We start from the raw sequence: 20400 nt of genomic DNA, 5'->3' as shown, positions 1-20400 counted from the left end.
AACCAAATGCTGACAGGGCCAGACTCCCACAAACAGCCACTGTCAGCGCCATGATGTTCAGCCTAAAGGCTGCCGCCACACACAGTCGAGTCAAATCCAACTGAGTTCTGACCTCATGCAACTCTGAATCATTTCTATCCTTTATGCTTTATGTTCATCTTTTATGAAAAAGTGAAAACTTTGATTTTTTTGATTTGGTTGGTGTTTAAACCAAGTATTCTATTTTTCAGAGTTGCAGCTTTTGCATAGTTTGGCCAGGGATGCAACTTATACTCAAGTGAGACTTATATTCAAAAACAAATACATAAATAGAAACAACCACTAGAGGCACTGTAGGTGTGTGTATCAGTGTTTGCTACTGATAGCAACGCAGAAGAGGAAGCGCCTCTCAGCCTTACCTCGGGCTTGTAGGCATTGTTGCATAGCGACTCAGAGGATGAAGAAAATAAATGGTTTTAGGGATTCAGAGTGATATAAAGAGTTTTGTTGACTTGTTAGGATGTTCTTTATGCTATGATTGTCTGAACAATTGTTCATTTGTCGCGCTAATATACTAGACTCCTCCTGTGCTTCATGAAGCTAAATAAGCATCAATGTATTACTGGAGTGAAGTGTTTTACTATTCATTCTATTCCCTTATTTTTATTTATTTTTCCAGGTGAAATGTCCGTTCTTGATCCCATATTTTGTTAAATTTGGGTCAATTCAGACACATTTGAGTCAACCAGAGTCTGTTTCCCCCGATAATCCAGAACTAATTTTCAGTCCAAATACACCCAAGCGGACCCCGCTCTGGGACTAGGAACCACTCTCGGACCCGTCTTTGGAGGTGGTCTCGGTTCATTTCCAACCAGACTGAGCTGTGGTTCGCTCTAAGTTTCCTCTGTCTGAATATGTTCTGTGCCTGGTACGGAACAACGGAACCAAAACGGCCGCTGTAGCCGGTCGTCACATGATGTAGTTTAGGAAAGAAGCAACGGATGGACAAATGTGGTCCAGACTCAGTCTGGACCAAGTGATTCTTCTAGTCTGAATACCGTATTCCTCCCATATTTTGCGGGTTTAAAGACCAAAGATACCCGCGAATATGCAGAATCAGCAAATACGGAGACCCCCCACCGAAGAATGTCTGTAACCGGTCCTGACTCATCAAAAACACTTCTGAAACATTTCTGATGCTCCGTGAAACATTTATTGAAGAACGTAGGAATGTTCCTCAACATAAAGAGTTTTTATTTCACAGTATTCAGATCCATAGACCCTAAGGCTCATTAGGTGTCTTACTCTGTGCCTTAAAACCAGGAGCCCGTGTTTCCTCCTTCATCGGTTACATGCAAGAGGTCCTGCAGGGCGATTTGAGCGTCCCGCACGGCGTGTCAGTCCGGCAGTAGCAGCGTCTTTTGAGTCTTCCTTCGTTTAGAAGAGGCCCGTTCCATCCATCATTCCTTCATTCACATGACTGTCTTCTTTAGCGTATCAGGATATTATCTGCGTCCGATGATGCCATTTCTCCATGCGGGGGCACAAACTTCGGTTATAGCGGTTCAGGAACCGGTAGAACCAGCTGTTGCTTGCTGTGAAATATTCTTTAGCAGCCACAAGGAAGCAGGCGTGCTCTTCACAAATTCCCACAGCACCTTTGTCGGAGGCGAAGGTCGCATACAAGCATCTTGAGTTGTCTGAGCTTGAATGATGAGGAGTCACATGACTCCTCATCTACGAATACGTGAAACCGCAAATATTGAAATGCAAATATGCAGGGGAACACTGCACACTCTAAATGCACCCAAAGGTGTTACTTATACTCTGGTGCAACTAATACTCCAAAACAAATGGTACTTTTGTGTCACGTTTGTTGGCTTTTGTTAAGCATACATTTTTGTGACTTGATTGAAAACACAAAGGACAAATATTTCACTTTAGGGCTGATCTTGTTAAGATTGGTTTACAATAAATAAAATAAGGACAAATTCATGAGCTTTTGGCCGTTAATTTGTTTTTAGAAACTCAACCATTTGAAGTTTTCAAAGCTTAGCTGCCACATCTTGGCACTCTCCCTCCCCACGTACTCAAGGCGAGACATTCTCAAGATTCTTGTGGGTTTTGGACAGAGTTCACACACATCCCTCGCACATCTGGCACTAAAGCAGCTAAATCTTTACTTCAGCAAAAGCATGAAATGTGTGAAGTGCTTGAAAGTCATACTGCCAGTTCTCGCCCTGAAGATAGAAACACCCCCAACAAATATCTGACTCATTGTGTAAATTATCCCCGGAACGCTGGACATTTCCCCAAAGCTGGGATGATGAGGATGAGGAAGGGTAAACCATGACAACAGTCTCATGAGTATCACACAGCCATTTGGGATTTTTTTCCCTTTAACCATGTATAACCATTTGTATCATATTTAAACGGGCATTTCTGAGACCCCCATCAGCATGATCCAGACTTTTCTTCAACCCATTGTATAGAACTTGCTCCATGTCTTCTGCCCTGTAGTACATCATCATTCCACCAGGGGCAGTAGAAGGGCTTTTCCAACTCAGTTCAAAATGGCTGCTTCTATGACATCTGGAAAATACTTTTAGCCAGAAAAGCTTTAGCTAATTTTCAAATCTTTATGAAGAGAATAACTCGTCTATTGCTCATCATTTTTTAATGACTACTTGTTGTATTGACAGAATTTAAAATGTGTTGATGATGCGTTTTTCATAATGCAGTTAGTTACTCCATGTTAAAAATGTGGGGATCAAATTTGAGACAGTGGGTAAAACCTAAGTCACATAAACCAAGATGCCACCACACGGCGACCTTGATGCAAGTTTTTTTTAGCAAAATGTGCAGGTGCAGCGTGGCGGCATTTGTAATTGGGAGGTGGCAGTCACATTTTTATACATTCGTATAAGAATGTTCTAAGAAAAAGTTAAAACTTAACGGCAACCAGACGATTTTTGGACATCGATCAGTGGCAGCCCAGGCACATTTAGTCAGGAACAACCATAACTGTGGTATTTTGTCCCTGAATTGTGAATAACATTACCTGTTTTTTATAAAACTGAAAGGTCAACATTTTAAAATAAGTTAAAAGCGAGTTTTTAAAAAGAAGTCATTGGGTTGTTTTCTATTGAATCTTGTCAATGTTCCAGTGAATAAGGAAAAAATCCTTCCCAAAAGCAAAACCTGAAAAATAAAGAAACGTGTGAGCTGGCCAACAAAAAAACAAATCACACCTTAAGCAAGAAATGGTAGCAAAAAAGCTACCGTCCCAGTCAGCTGTTCTTCACAGAGGGCAAAAAGAAGAAAGGTACAGACCAGTGAACTGAGGTGGAGGAAAGACATCACTACAGATGATGCACATCACCCATTTTAAGTTAGCTGAAACCTGCTTGATCTACATATTCAGCTCCACCTCAGCAGAAACAAGCAGCATTAGGAGACCATGTGACGAAAAGGCATGCCAGTCTGTAAAGAAACAAATCATCACTGACAGTTGGATTAGCACGCACTGTTCTTTGCCCACCGGCAAATCTGATATAAACCTGGAGTACTAAAATAAAAAAAATAAGTTTATGCCAAAGAAAAACAAAACATGCCTACAGATTAGTGACAGAAAGCTTTTGATGTTTATGCCTTTATTTTTCAATTATGGTTATGATGGGGGTGGGATTTAAATGAGACATTTAAACTTGTCAGAGCTCAAATTTAGCCGTTAGTATTGGTGTGTCTTTCTTACAGACAGGCAATCACCATGACCAATCTAAACTGGCACTTTGCTGAGGGGGAACCTCAATGATGTAATTCCACTTCAGGCTGGATTTTTGCCATCCAGAGTCCTGTGGGTGAGATTAACTGTCCACTGTCTATATGTCTAAGGTTAGCACCTGCTCAGAATGTGCATGAGAGATTTAAGCTTCAATGTGGACACCGTAATGGTGTTTACTCAGATGACACATGGCCTTGTGACCCCTGGCTGTGTTTGCAAATGCTCATCATTAGAAGGGATATAAAATTGTTTTTTGCTAAAGACAACCGCACCTGGACAGACTCAGTTATTAATGGAAGGCTGCAATGTTTTGCAGAAAAGGTTTTGGCTCTAGAATACTTGGCTGGAAAGCAGTTTAGGGATTTGAGAGAACGTTGACATATTTCTATTGACAGGTGAATCTGAGACCTGCAGGCATGTCAAATACGATTAAAGAGGAAAAGATTTGTTTGGGGCTGTAACTTATGAGAGTAACAGTTACAGAGTTCAAATTTGGAAGCAAACGCATCAATTATTAATGAAATAATACTGATTTGCCTTAGATCTTCTGCCACTGGAGTCTGAGAGATAGTAAAAGAAAGAAAAATAAACAAAATCTTGTGAACAAATAAAAATATAGAGTAGAAAGCGCCCCCAATGTCCAGATGACCTTATGCCTTGGGTGGATACGAACAAAAATGGACAAATCTCCACAGGAGTTTTAAGACTGTAGACCACTTGGTGAGCCCGTAGAGAAAATGTTCGTGCACATCATGTTCTATGCATGTTGCGAGTGATGGAACATGGTGAACTCCTAAACAACATGTAAGCGTAAACAAGTACCGGTAGGTGAGACGCAGGTGTCTCACATGGGTTTTTCATTTTTTTGTGCACTACGCAAGGAGCCCATGAGGGATGCTCAAGTGATAAGTGTGCCCTCCATATGCTCAGCCTGGCTGTTAGAAATGAGGAAATTGGACAATCAAGTATAGTTTGTGTGGACATACGGGGCATCACCATGCATGCAGCATTTGCATGTGGTCAGTAAGGAGCCGTGACGGCTAATGACTAGAGTGCGGCATTAGGGCATTGTACAACCCGTACATGATACAAAGCTTGTTGAAAACAAAGTCAAAAAAGATACAACAAGACAGACAATACTGTTTTTATATTTTGATGAAAAACTGTAGAAATATTTGATAATTAGCATGAGCTGAAAAAAAACACAACTCTCTCAGGAACAACTGCAAGGAAAAAAACAGTCTAGCCATCATTGACAACAAAAAAAAACTTTTTTTGGCAGAAAATAGAAATCCACTTTATAATTAATGTGATGGTGCAGAGGAAATGATTGACAGGAGGCTATGTTTACCTGCTGCCACGAGAGTGCCTTTTAGGTTTTAATTAGCAGGTTTAACTGGGTGAGAAGTCATCATTTTATTAGTTTAACACAGGTTTTAGAGGCGTTAAGTCTGACATAACAGAGGCGTAGCTCTGTAAATCCCATTTTAAGTTTTTTATCCTTTAAACTCTCAAAGAATAAGCTTAAACTTTAGAAATTAAGACATTCGATTTATCTGCCACAGAACTCCCCATGACCCAGCAGAGGCAGCAGTTCAAAAGGAGAGAAACGGCTAAGTCATGAAATTGATGAAAAAAGTTGTGTCAACCCACACAGGACATGGACGGTGTCATCAGTGCACTGCCTTCATTGTATAACACATCCACTGAGTCACACTGTAATCTTTTGATCAAAGATGAGCAATTAACACATGTCATTATATTTGATTTCCTCATTTATTCTAATAACATATCCAGGAAGTATAAATCTTTAACTTTATTTGAAAAGGTTGCTTTTTAAAGGGAGGAAAAAGCAGTGTGGACCAGCTAATGAACAGCCTTTGGCCAAATAAAAGTGTGGTAAGTGTTTGTCCCAGCATCCATTTGAATATGTGGGAGTAGAAAACAGCCTGTGTCACTAAAAGCATCACCTCCCTGACTATCATGCTCTGCAGTAGGTCCAGAAACTGAAACACCTGATTGGAAATCAGACATGAATCATGCTATTGTTTTCACCTGCACTTTTTTTGCTGTGAAACTCTATAATAACCATTATGAGAAGATGCAAAGCTAAGAAAAAATCTTCAACTTACTAAATATTTTTCTAATAAAAAAGTAAAAATGCCCCAAAAAAGACTGTGTAATTGTATTGACGATACACTTTTCTGGTTGAATCTTTCATTGTCATAAAAAAAGCCATTGAATAGGGAAAAATATAAAAGTTAAGCTTCAAAAGACTCTAGACGTCTGACAAAAAGAATTCTGACAAGGAAGTAGCTGAATAATTTAAAAAGGATAAGCTATTTCATGAGTATTATCTTTATCTACATGGCAGAACTGACCTCTTCTAATGGACCTAATCCAGCAGAGCTGATGAAACCTCCATGTGAACACAGATAGATGTTATAATGAGTGTGTTGTGCAAAAGGTTCTCTGTTATTTTCAACAGCTTTTGCAATTCCCACCAGGAGATATTTATAGGCAATGTGTCTGAGGTTATGATGCTGCTGATATGAAATTACACTGAACTATTTCCCCTCATCTCTGATGATCTTTTCACCAAAACTACAAAACTCAAGTCTCTTACTGTAAACCGTATATTCCACACTCTAGGGCGCACTGGACTATACGGTGCATAAAGTAAAACAAAGGAGTCAGAGATACATCAGTCAGTCTGACTGTATTAACTGCGTTCACAGTAACTCTAGCTTGTTTGTAACACGCTGCACGTTAGCTACATTAGACACATTAGCGTATTCCCAATACCTGTAACTCCCAACATTGTAAGACAACAGACTGATACCACTAAAACAAACATTACTATGACTGTGCTAACTTCCCAAACACAATCCCACTCCGCTACAAGTTAGCCACGTTGTATTTAGGCTACAACAACACCCAGCCAGATATGCGACGCATGAAAAAACAGACTGACATTTTGACAGAGCGCCATGTACCTCCCAAAGTTTCTTTGACATCAGTAAACACAACCATATTTAATCCATGTATAAGGCGTCCCAGATTATAAGGCACACTTTATTCTTTTATAGGTCCAGGTGGAGAAAGATTCTAAAGTTGTCTTGCCGAGAACCACTCAGCTGCTCTGAAACACATTCAAAACAGCACTCATGATTTGCTGCAACGGGCTTTTCCTCCACCAGTTTTTGTAGAATACAAAAAGTGTTTGACCTTTGTTAGGGTCTTCTTCATCGCTCCTGTTCATGTTCAAAGTAATAATTTCACACATCACTGCATTTAGCTCTTTACCACGTTTGAATAAGACATGGAACATACAAAGGACACCTTTTACAACATTTTTATCCAGCATGCAGTGGTGCTATTCCTTTGACTCCAAAAATCAAACCAGTTCTAGGGGAATGAGGGGAAGTCTAACAGAAAACCACTGTCTCTCTTATCCAGAGAGGTGTTAGTAACACGTCTGAAAGGACACGGGAAGTGCAGTCATGCTTCAGCCAATGGCTTGTTGCACAATTCTTTTCTGCTGTTTTCAGTTAATGCTTTTTGCATTCACAGCTATGCATGCTTTGTGAAATATGTGGGAACTATAATGTTTTTAATGTACAATCTGTTGGTTTATCAATCATTTGGGTCTGACTTAGAATGGATTAAATCATAACAATCTGAAGTGGTTGGTTATTTTTTGCTTTTCTTTATGAAACCCTACTACACCAGGCTTTGTATCAACCATCAGGAAAGTTTTTCTTCTTTGTTACTTGCTTATTAGCCAATTTCCCAAAAACGTTTTTTTTCTGTATTTTAATTATTTAATTTTAATTGCTTTGTAATTTGAACACAAATTATATATCAAACTGAATCAAAACTGTAACCCAAAATTGACGTTTGACCTGAATCATGGGGAAAGGGATTTGTTGCATCCTTGTGACATCTTAAAGTCCCACTCCGATCATCTTTTGATCTCTTGTAAAACCATTCCCAGTTGTCTTTCAAATTTGATTATGTTGTTTTTAGGCAAAATAAAAAAAAAAACATCATTTTGAAGGTCATAGTTTCTGCAGACCAGCAGTGGGTAGAAATTTGCTTCTGTTGGTGTGGAGTAAGCCATCACAACCCCAACCTAACATTACCATTGTAGCAAAAACAGTGAGCAGTGTTGGAGCTATCCAGCCGTACAGTGTAGAGCCAGATGCCAGCTTGGATGAGGAAAATGAAGAAGTCCATGGATCCAGCCGTCTACTAGAGCAGTGGTCCCCAACCTTTTTAACACCACGGACCGGTATGACGTCACACAAAGTTTTCACGGACCGGTTTTTCAAATGTAGGCTGATGAGTAATATAGCAACACTACGACGAAGGGGGAACAGAGACGTGACAAGACAAACCCTGAGCTTTTATTTTGACACGCATGACATTGTACATGGCACAGGTGTCATCATCCTCTCCCTTTTCTACACTCATGGTGCTAAAATGAATTACTGTCTATTAAATGTAGCTTTATTTTTCTGGAAGTGGAAGGCTCTTCTTGTGTCTCCTGGCTGGGCCTTTTCCCCTTGGCAAAGAAACTTTCCAAAGATGTCTGTTTTTATTCATTTTGCTAGCTCCTGGGTTTTATTTTAGCGATAACTTATCACGTGACCAAGAAGAGCGCCTTGGCCTGCATCAAGAGCAGGGCTGGTGAACAAGTTTGACACCAAGAACTGAATTTTTTCGCTGTGAGAGTCAAAGAGCCACACCCCACACTGACCTGCCAAGACGTACACACACAAACACGCAATTAAAGCCGTGTTACTTTCCATAACACACTCTTCTCCCTACAACACAACAGCAAGTTTTGTACTTGTGTTTATTTCAAGTTTTATTTCAGTCGAGTGAAGCATAAATTAATTTTAACCTTCAGTAAAAAAAATAGAATTCTTCAATAACTATTTTATTCATGGTTTTATGATGGATCTTTGACATGAAAAACATTTAATTGATGACATATTTATGAAAATTGAAATGACTCAGCTTTCTCACCATTGTAGCAAGTAAACAAGTATCAATTTGCCTCGAACCAGCTCAACAGTGCGTTTACTTGGACTCTATCGTCAGTACCCAAACATCATGAACCTCACTTCTGCTCATAGCCTCCTCACTCATGGTTTTACACCCAAGATTCCCCACTTCTCATGAGTCTTAGGGGCTGAAGGCGGGGCTAACCCCCGGATTGCCACAATATGATGAGACGCAAAGAGCCGCATGCTCATTGGCTGAAGGCCGCATGCGGCTCGAGAGCTGCGTGTTTGCCACCCCTGGTCTAGAGTCACATTGATGGATGTAACAGAGAATCGGGCAATTTTTCAAAATAAAACATCTTTCAGATTCCGAAATAAATAAAACGGAAGTAATTTAAGTTATTTATTCTTTCTCTGCAGCCCAGTACCAAGTGACCCTCGGACCGGTACAAGTCCGTGGCCCGGGGGTTGGGGACCGCTGTACCAGAGGATGCATCAGAATAGAGTGGAGCATGGAGCTTGTGGCCACCAACTGTAGCATCTACATCACAGCTACAAGCTTTTTTCAACAACAAAAAAGAAACTCAGAAATGTAATTGGTTGAACCAATTACATTTCTGAGTTACTATGCTATAAAGCACATGTGTCAAACTCAAGGCCCGGGGGCCAAATGTGGCCCGCCATGTCATTTTATGTGTCCCACGAAATCATAAACGTTTTTAATATATTAAATTTTTTTTTGTTGTTGATTACATATTATTTATGTGTAGCTGCAGTTTTAATTATTCCGTGTTTGCAGGTCTTATGTGTGAATGCAGAGAAATTGTTGTCATCAAACCATCAGTTGGATGCAAGGCCTTTTTTTGTAAAATGTAACACGTGTGATACGTGTTCTTTCTAGCTCAGTTTTTGTTATTTTTCTTCATTCACTTGGACAGTTTGATTGTGGGTTTTAATAAGCGGACAAAATCTAAAAGGATTTTTGCTAGAGTAACAAGAAAACATATGTTTTCTATGCAACTGTAATAAATAAATAAATGAGTTATTTAACAAAAAGGAGTGGTTACATCAATTTGTCATTACATTTAGTTACATGTATAATTTATATCTGACCCCTTTGAGGACAGTCACTATGCTGATGTGGCCCTCGGTGAAAATGAGTCTGACACCCCTGCTATAAAGTATTCAACCCATTGTTTTTCTGTTTCTCTTTCTTTATTATAGTATCTCCTGGCATTTTTTGCAACTTAACTTCTACAATTCCCAGATATTTTAACCATTCAACTATACAAATGTTCAGCTCTTTCAGCTTTTTCCAGCTCTGACTTTTGGTCCTTCACATCCTTGAACTTTTCCAGATATTCCAGGATTTCTGCCTCCATTAAAATCCTTGGTGCAGAAGCTCGCTGGTTCGATACCCGGCTCTGGCATTTTTCACTACATCTATTTTTTGGTATTGTGCTGTTTTCACTTAATTTATGCTCAACTTTGATCATTTATTTATTTATTGCCAATTATTACCCTTTAAGTTTCATATTCATTCAGCAGTGCAGCATTCAACGCTGCATTTTCTTCTGGACATGCAGCTCCTTCTAGTTTTAAGCTTAATTTCCTTCACATATGTTCTCCAAAATGACAAAAAAAAGAGCTACAAGAACATGTTAAAACACCAAATTAGGATTTTCAGTGGAGTAAAAAGTAATTTTTGAAGTAGTTTATATAGACACAAGTGTTAGATTTATGACCTTCATGCTCCAACAGCAAGTTTCCAAGAAAGGTGTGAGAGAGGACATTGAAAATCAGTAACCTTTGAACCCATGAGCAAGGCATTGGCCTGCACTTCTCAAGTGTGACGCGCTGTGTTTATTTCCTGTGTTCGGTTCATCATGAGGCAGTAAACGTGCACGGACGTGCACGGGCGTGCTCTGAAAGCACTGAAACTGCATTCCGCCCCACCCCTCGCAAACATCATCCCCGCTCTACCTCCAAATCAGGAAGCACGAACACACGCTGCTGTTTTTGACTTTTCTGCCCCGTTTCGCCCCTCCGGTGGTCGACGCGGCTCGGACCAGGGCGAACCCAGCAAGCGTCAGTCAGTCAGTCAGAGTCCATGGCGGTGAGGACCACCGAGCGGTGCTGAAGGAAGGAAGGAGAAGACTGACTGCGTCCGTCCGTCCGGGGCAGCGTCGTGGATGTATTTGACACAGACAGACCAACCAAAGACGACGGGTAAGAGACAGCAGTTCACACTCAACGCCCTCCACTAAGCCACGCAAAGACACGCACAGCTGAAGTTTAAGCGGCGTTGTTGTTGTGGTTTGAAAACGTGCGGACGCGCGGGAGCGCGCGCGGTTCTCAACAAACGATAGTAAACACGTTTTCCCACCTCCACTTCTTGTTTAGCTTTGTGGAAGGAAAGGCGCGTTTTTCGCTCCCCCTTTGTAGACTTCATTTGGGCTGCATCAAACGGAATAGTTTTATTTTTTGTAAGAATGACTTTCCCCAAACTGTCACTGTCAGCTGTCATGTGCTCCGTGTCTGACATCCACGCGAACACCACTAACTCTCCGTCCGTCCGTCCGTCCGTCCGTCCGTCCGCTGTTCCGGACTCCACCTGGACATTGGCCGTTTTTACTTCTTTTTTGGCTTACATAGTGTATCCCGTGGTTTTCTTCAAAAATTAAACTCTATTTAAAACTTTGAGGGTATACACTTGAATTCGGCATACACTATTAGCAATTCTTTTGGGTGAGAAGTCGATAAAGTGACGTGTTTGTGAGAGAACAGCACCACACCGGAAACATGTCTGCTGAAGTAAACAGCGCTCTGTTGGAGCAGGGAAACCCCTCTTTGCTGTGAATGAAACTCGCCATATTCTAGGGCATTGACGCCGAATACATCAGTATTTTTTACTTAATGTTTGCAGTATAAAATATTGTTTGAAAATGGGCGAGAAATGCTATAAACAGAGTCTTTAGTTTAAAACTGCAACATTTCCATTTAGTTTGGTAATGTGCCAGAGGGCAGGTGACCTCAACTGAAACCTCATTTTTAGTGTTCAAAAAGAAACAGTCATTTATTTTATGAAGGTTTGGCCATAAATAAGACACATTGACGTTGCAGTGTGTTACATAAATGTAGTTCTTTTGTGTTGCACCTGTATGTGTGTGCTTGTGTGGAAATGTCCTGCAGGAGAGCAGAGCCCTCGGTGTGAATGGTAGAGGAAATGAAGCATTACATCACTGCATCCCAAACAGAAGTCTGCTCTGCGGCAAGCTCCAGTTATTGCCCAACTTCTCAGGAACGCCATGAAAGGAAGGCCTGCAACTGAGACTGCTATCGCTGAAGTGATATGAGCACCTCTGCGCTGTTAGGACAACATTATGCACGGCAGATTCTGCAATAAGCCCACTAACACACCATAAGAAAAGAGAGATCAAGGCTCAAATCTGTGATTATAGCTCGCTTTCTACGGCAGCCGTGTGCAGGCTTTAAATAACGCGCTCACGCATCAGTGGGTGCTGATTGTTTGACGTGCTCTGATTTATTAAAGTCTGCTGCCTCAGATGTGTTTTAGCCAGGGAATCCTCGGTCAGACGACATTTGGATTGGTCGCCAAAGGCTTGCAGGTTAAATCCTATAACCTCAGAGACTGCCTTATCAACTCCCCTGTATTTTCTTTAGTCCTGCTGTTTCTATTGAGTATGAATCATACATCAAACATTAAGGTTTTGAAAATCTATTTAAAGTATCACAATGACAAAATGGTATAAAACTGTTAATGTTGGAGAGCCCTGAGGTGGAACAGCAGCATCTTTGCATTTTGACGGATTTACCTGTAACAGGAAAAGCAAAACACTCATTTGCTCAGAGGGCGCTTACACCAACCAGATTGAAATGTTTTCTTTGTAAGCCCCTCTTAGTCACAGATCTGTTGTATCCACATGCTGCTCCTTTTTTCACAGGTGATACTCTGAGGTTATTCAGCTTCCGCGCTCGCAGACTCAAATACTTCCTCTGCTTTCTCACTTCCTCTCTCGGCAGTGCCTGCCATGTGGGGACAAGTCTGGTCTCTCTGCGTGATAAGAACTCTTTTTGTGCTCCGCCACAATCATTTTGTTAGTTTTGCAGGTACTTATCTTGCAGACAGCTCAATTTATCAAAGATGGCATTGTATTTTATCGCTACCCTTAGGACAATTCAAAAGAGACTAAAAAGTGCCATAATGATTAAAACATAGGATTTGGTGCTTTAGTAGTTCTAAAAACTCAGTCCTGTCTCTCTTTGCATTGACACAATTCTTATTTAGTCTGAAACCTTCAAAACCAGAACATAGATGCAGGAGCCTGACGATGAGACATTTCTTCATTTTTTAAAGACTCACTCAGATTAAAATGGTATTTTTGTTGGTTTTAACCTTCTTCTTGCATTTTTCTGATGGTGGAAGACGTATAGAAAATGAAGCTCAGGTCGACAGAAAATGCAGTTAGGAAAAAAAACGTATTTGTTAAATAGAAAATATGCTGGGGGGTCCATAAGCTCCCTGTTCTCCTCCATTCTGACCATCCTCCTGCAGACAAATTTGTTTTCCACGTCTGAGCTGGAATCGGGATCTTACCTGTACGGCTGGATAGCTCTGATGGGATGTTTATCCACCAAAAGTCAGAAACTGGGTCTTAGAAAAGGACACGGCTTTTTTGATTTTGGCTAAAAATGGCATAATCATATTTATAAGATTTTGCCAACTTTTACAATAGATTAAAAGACGACCAGAGTGGGTCTTTAAATACAAAGATCCTGGGGCATTCACTTTTTTGATCAATTTGACATAAAATACAGAGAAGATTCTAAGAGAAAGCAAAGTATTTAGATATTCTATGAGTCAAAAAGACACCAGGCTTAATCAAATGCTCAAGTTAGATAAAGTCCCGAATACCAGCGGCTGAACTTAGCTTCCTCTGTAGGATGGCTGGGCGCTCCCTTAGAGATAGGGGGAGGAGCTCACTCACCCGCGGAGAGCTCGGAGTAGAACCACTGCTCCTCCACATCCAGAGGAGCCAGTTGAGGTGGCTCAGGCATCTAGTCCTCCCTGAGGAGGCGTTCAGGAGAGACTAGGTCTCTGGGTCTCCCCAGAGGACTTGGAGGAATCGGTCCGGGCGAAGGAAGTCTGGGCATCTTGGATGAGCAGAGGAAGATGGATGGATGGATGGATGGATGGATGGATGGATGGCTGGCTCACTGGACTCAACACTTCTTTAAATGATCAATAGCACGCCTAGACTGACCACCCACATACAATCCTCTGATATTTTTGTTGCCGACATGCTAAACGTATAAGGCTCAGCTGTTGATTTGACTCCTTTCTGTTTAGTGACAGATTGTTCTCTGTGCTACAGCTGCCAGCTTTAGGCTTGGCTGTCACTACAGTCTGTGGCTGCTTCCATGCTATTAGTACTGAAGAAATAGGTTCACAGATGGATATTCTGGGACATGCTGCTGTTAAAGATGCAGTTTTGACAGCTTAGCAGCTGATGCACTGTTAGAATGCAGAAGCAAGCCCTCATGAAAGCCTCCATAGTTGCTTTAAAAGTAGATATCATGGTAGAATGAAGTCCCTCTCATGTTCCATGCATGATAATATGACAACAAATTATTGGCATCAGCCCATGTGAATAACTCTCCAAACATGGTTCTGGTCTAAATACACAGGATTATTGTTAGAACATCAGTACTCCTGGAACCTATCTCACTATGTTGTGGTATTAGACCACATCAGAAATCCCCAATTGTTTTTGTTTTACATATAACCTGTAGCTACAGCTGTGAGGGTGTGGGATTTTTGATCACCGCAGTGATGTACCAGCAGGGTGCGCGCTGTCAACACCCCCCCCCCCCCCCAACAGAAAAAATCCCCCGGCGGCACAGTATTCTTTATTAACAAATAATAACAAACATGGTAATAACAACTAACTACTACCTATCTAACTAATGAACTAACTATATAGGTGTTGTCGAATGACTGTGTGTGTGTGTGTCAGCGCGATGCGTGTGTAGGAGGAAGTAGCACACACACGTGTGTTGGGGGTGCGTGTTGATTCTTCTGCAGTGGACCGCTCTCTAGCTGCACGCGAGTTTCACCTGTGCTCTCTGGTACAGACATCTTCTCAGAATATTATGTATTACCGAGTAATAAACAGACTGCAGACACTTTGTCACCTTTCCGGTAGCCGTGAGCCTCACACCCATGAAGAACGCGGGGCAGGAGGCTCCGCCTTTGTTGATAAAGACACGTAACTTTGCGCTGCACAAAATAGTTCCCAAACCAAACATGTAGTGATATTCATCACACTCTAACAGTGCGCGTGTGAGAAGAGGGATTAAAGGAGAACAGTAATGAAAGGTTTCCTCCAGAAACCTTTGAAGTCTGAACACAGGAAACACTGAGTAGTTAGGAATATGAAAGATCGTAAAATTCTTTTTTCTTTGTGTTTATTTGATTCTATTAAAGACATTTTGATAAGAATGGCGGTACCGCGATTTAGCTGCAGTTTTAACTGTTTTCTGAAAGGTCCCGCCCCTTTTACTGTCCCCACCAATCATTCTTGGAGGCTTAATCACACGTCATCAGTTTGACCAATCAGAAGTGCTTAAAGTCTTCACTTCCTTGTTCCGATTCTGCTCGTAAAGTCTCTCAGTTCCAACAAAAATACCAGCTAAAGATCGTCTTTAGCGGTGTAGCTTTCCACAGAATCCGGTATCAGACCGTGGAACAAGTGAACAAAACAATGAAGCTCAGAGAAGAGAGTCTGTCTGCCATCACTACATCTCCCATGATGCATTGGGTTAAAGTGACAGCGTCTCAGCATACAATAAGTCTTCCCTGTTAAACGTCTTGAAACCACAACAAACACACATCAAACAGTTTTCCAATCTTCTTGATGAAATCAGAGGTCAACAGTTTAGTTCTCCTTCAAGGTTTGTGTTTATTAACAGCCAAACATCCCAGAGTTTGGTCCAAGTCATCTTTCTAACTGAAACACTTTTCTAATAACGTCTGGATTATTTTATGTGTTAAACTTAAGAAGAAATAATACTAACATTTAAGAAACAGGATTGAGGTGAAGCGGCCAAGCAACACAATTAAACTAAATTCAAACCATTTAATTATCTAAAAAGAAATAAAACATTTTTGTTAAAGTTTTCAAAGACTTCATCTTTGATTAAGACAAAAGAAAAACTACTAAAACTTCAACAGGTTCACTTTTTCTGTAGCTACAATAAACACCAATATAATGTTGGTCTTTTGTGTAAAATTTATCAAACACATTGTGATCATATAATTGTTCAAACATTACAGTTGCCTTTGCACCAACGTTGAAAAAAAATAAATCAAAATTTTTAGAAAGAATATATTTGTTTTTTTATGAGGTTACATATAATTGCATGTTCATAAACTGAAGGGGAAAACTGAAAACTAACTTAACTTTTATTACAACTTTTAGAACAAACATTGTAGAGGGACCGTCCATCAATAAAGACTGTAGAGTTTCTCCTTTTTCATTTTTGGATGCTGGTGTGCTGCAGGATTATTATCAAGGATAAAGTGTTCAAAAAAGGTTGAAAAACACTGGGCTAGTCAATGCACACAACTTGATATGTATGTCACTAAGGTCAATAATCGTCTACTGTGTAAAAAAAACTTGTCTGGAAGAAATGATTTGCCTAATCTGCTTCTGTCTTGTACTCTACTCTTTCATAACAGTTTTAAAACTCGGACAAGATTTATGCTCAATGGCTTTTTTTTCAAATGTTCTTCTGTATTCAAACAAAGTTCTATTTAGAAATGTTTTTTACATTTTTGTTAATGGTGCCAGTTGTTGAAGTTCAGGTATCGAATATATTCCGAAAATGAATACTTTATTTATCCCAGGGGGAAATTGCATGAGTATTGGTTTAGGACAGGGGTCGGGAACCTATGGCTCGCGAGCCATATATGGCTCTTTTGATGGTCACATGTGGCTCGCAGAGAAATCTTTAATTATACTTTTTTTTTTCATTAGACCAGTTCTTCTCGGTCGCGATGCGATGCCAGAGGCGCGCAGTAGTAGCGGTGCTTGGAGAAAAAATCTACACCAGCGCTATAAGTTACTATTATCTATTATTTCACAGAGTTTGTACCAGCCGGAAACCTGTGAATTGCCATGCCTAAAACTGCGCACTCCCGTCTCTGAGAAAGAGCGCGCAGTTGCGGAGACGGGATATGTGAGGAAGAAAGCAGAGGGTTGGGGGGGGGGGGGGGGGGGGCAGCAGGTGATTCGCGCAGGGATTGTAAAAACGTAAATCCCGCTGCCTGTCACTCACTGCAGCGTGTGAGTGTGTGTTTGGTTCCATGTCTGTCTCACATCTACAGAACATTCAGACCTACGATCACGTTTAAAGTATCAACGCCTGAACGAAGCAGAAACTCACCACGTATCAACCAGACTAGACCATCAGCAAAACTACTACGAGAAATACTCATCATTTACAGAATAACAATGTTATTAAAAACAATCCACAGACTTATTGTACTTTAAAAATGTTGAAATTACATCAAATGCACACATTCATTTGTATATTTACTTTTAAACATATTATCGCGGACTTAGTTTAACGTGGCTGTTGGGCCGCATTAAAAGTTCTAGAGTTCTTGAACGCATCAAGCAGAGATCTGATTGGCTCTCAGTTCTGTCGCTCAGCCTGTTGTTAGGTAATTTGGACCAATGGGGTTCAGCTATGGGCCGAATAGGGGAAATGGGAGGGCGGGAGCGGGAGCAGGTGAATATAAAGTTGGGAGACGCGCTCTCGTCTCGGCGGGAGAGATTCAGGAGTTGCTGAATTTATTGTTCGGCGTTCGTTGCGGTCTACAGTAACCAGAATGAAGAACCTTAAGAGAGGTTAAGTCTCCGTGCCTCAGTGTGGGAAAGGAACACTACATTATTGCATGGCTCTTTCGAAATTACATTTAAAAATATGTGGCGTTTATGGCTCTCTCGGCCAAAAAGGTTCCCGACCCCTGGTTTAGGATATATTTGAAAATGAAGCAGCCAGGAACAATACTAGGTTGTATTAAAATGTCCCTTTTTCTGCTCTCAAGGTTGTCTTACAAGTCAATAGAACTCCAAATCATCAGCAAAAATGTGTTGTTTATTCTTTGACTTTACACTTATGCTCTACATCAGGGGTCGGGAACCTATGGCTCGCGAGCCATATATGGCTCTTTTGATGGTCACATGTGGCTCGCAGACAAATCTTTAATTATACTCTTTTTTTTTTCCATTAGACCAGTCATTCTCGGGCGCGATGCGATGCCAGAGGCGCGCAGTAGTATCGGTGCTTGGGGAGAAAAATCTGCACCGCATATCAGTTTACTATTATCTAATTTTTCTCAGAGTTTGTACCAGCTGGAAACCTGTGAATTGCCGTGCCTAATACTAATACTGCGCGCTCTTTCAGTTGCGGGGACGGGAGGTGTGAAGAAGAAAGCAGAGGGTGGGGGTGAGGGGTTGTGGGGGCAGCAGGTGAATCGCGCAGGGATTATAAAAACATAAAACCCGCTACCCGTCACTCACTGCAGCGTGTGAGTGTGTGTTTGGCTCCACGTCTGCATGTGAGCAGTCTGTCTCACATCTACAGAACATTCATACTAACCTAAGATCACGTTTAAAGTCTCAACGCCTGCATGAAGCAGAAACTCACCTCGTATCAACCAGACTAAACCATCAGCAAAACTACCACGAGAAATACTCATCATTTATTAGCAACAGCATAACGATGTTATTAAAAATAATCCACAGACTTATTGTACTTTAAAAATGTTGAAATTACATCAAATTCACACATTCATTTGTATATTTAGTTTTAAACATATTGCACATTTAGTTTTAGACACATTGCGGACTGAGTTGGGCTGGGTGGGTGTTGGGCCGCTTTATAAGTTCTGGAGTTCAATGAACGCATCATGCAGCGATCTGATTGGCTCTCAGTTCTGTCGTTCAGCCTGTTGTTAGGTAGTTTGGACCAATGGGGTTCAGCTATGGGCCGAATAAGGGAAATGTGAGGGCTGACGCGGCAGTGAGGGAATATAAAGTTGGGAGAAGCGCTTTCGTCTCAGCGGGAGAGATTGAGGAGTTGCTGAATTAATTTTACGGCGTTTGTTGCGGTCTTCAGTAACCAGAATAAAGAACCTTAAAAGAGGTTAAGTCTCCGTGCATCAGTGTGGGAAAGAGACACTACATTATTGTATGGCTCTTTCAAAATTACAATTAAAAATATGTGGCGTTTATGGCTCTCTTGGCCAAAAAGGTTCCCGACCCTTGCTCTACATCAACAAATCTAGGAATTTTATGTGGGTTTATAAAGTATGAGACTGCTGCTAAATGCTAAAAAGCAAATGCTAAAATCATGGCAGCATGTCTTGTATTGTGTTTCTGTCACTGGGATGACACCCCCGTTTTGTAGCAGCGTAATGTAAATGGAATATTTATGCCCCCTCACTCTGAATCATTCAAGAAGGAGGACAGATCCATCTTTTCCACAATGGTTATCAGTGCCTCAAGAGTCCTAAAATTGTACTTACAGAGCAGGGGTGTCCAAATCCAGGCCCAGAGGGCCGGTATCTACCTGTTCTCCGACCATCCTGCTATTGTAGCTCCCTATTGGCTGAACACACCTGAACCAGGAAATCAGCAGCAGGATTTCTGGAAAACCAGCAGTACGCCGGATCTCAAGGCCTGGATGTGGGCCCCCCTGTTATAGAGTCATTTTGAATACAAGGGCTGGGAACACTTGAACTTCCATACTTTATGGAAAGTAAGGATTATGTTGCTGCTCAGCAATTATACCAATGTTTCTAGCCATTGCATAGCAAGTCAAACAAACTATTCTTTTGTGAGACATCCTGTGATTGTTATCCTTTCAGGACATGAGTTTATCAGTTTGACTGCCTTTCTGATACCTGGACCGTGAAACAGACCTTTTAGCAGCTGTGTTTTTGTGTTTGTGGTTTCTGAAAGTCTGGGTGAGAAAACAGTCACCATGCTGTTTCTGTAGACCTAATAGGCCTGGTGCACGGTGCCTGACAAACCAGCTGGGTCGTAGGGTTGGTGAAAAAGATCTATTATGCTCTTATTTATGACATCTTTGCCTCTATTTTGTGTCACCCATTTCTGAGATACAGATAATGCAGCTGTGCATGAAATAGAGTGGCCCCACAGATGGACAGAATGGATAGTTTTGTGATTTGACAGTAAGCTGTGAATCTGCAGTGCTTGCTAAATGGCATATTTGGCAACCAAAACCGAATAGCAACACTGTGTTATGTTACAGTTTGTGAGTTAATATGATGTGTAGGCATCCGAATATTTGCTTTTAATTGTTGAATGTGTTTTGTAGTCTTTAAATTAAACAAAATAAATGTCTAATGAGTAACGAGTCTGCCATATACATCATTCCCCTGTTTTTGTGTTAAAATTGTCCTGACCTATAAGACACCTTAGGCCACTGCAGGTGAGCTGTGGTATCTGGTACCAAGATGTTAGTACATCCTTAAGGCCTGCAGGTGCAAAGTGGGGGTCCAACTCAGGG

The 20400-nt window shown here is 41.0% G+C and overlaps 1 protein-coding gene across 5 annotated transcripts in view; it reads left to right on the top strand.

Annotated features, from left to right (window-relative positions):
* The first annotated feature begins 10732 nt into the window (after positions 1-10732).
* mbp (myelin basic protein) overlaps positions 10733-20400 on the top strand; it is a 118322-nt gene continuing 108654 nt past the window's right edge. For all 5 annotated transcript variants that reach the window (XM_023964330.1, XM_023964329.1, XM_023964328.1 and 2 more), the window contains exon 1: positions 10733-11004. In XM_023964330.1, the coding sequence (XP_023820098.1) occupies positions 10968-11004 (37 nt within the window). In that variant the 5' untranslated portion in view covers positions 10733-10967. The remainder of the gene's footprint in view (positions 11005-20400) is intronic.

Source organism: Oryzias latipes, chromosome 16, assembly GCF_002234675.1.
Source record: "Oryzias latipes chromosome 16, ASM223467v1".
Taxonomy (NCBI): domain Eukaryota; kingdom Metazoa; phylum Chordata; class Actinopteri; order Beloniformes; family Adrianichthyidae; genus Oryzias; species Oryzias latipes.
The sequence above is the reverse complement of the archived record's forward strand: the minus strand, read 5'-3'. Positions and strand labels throughout refer to the sequence as shown.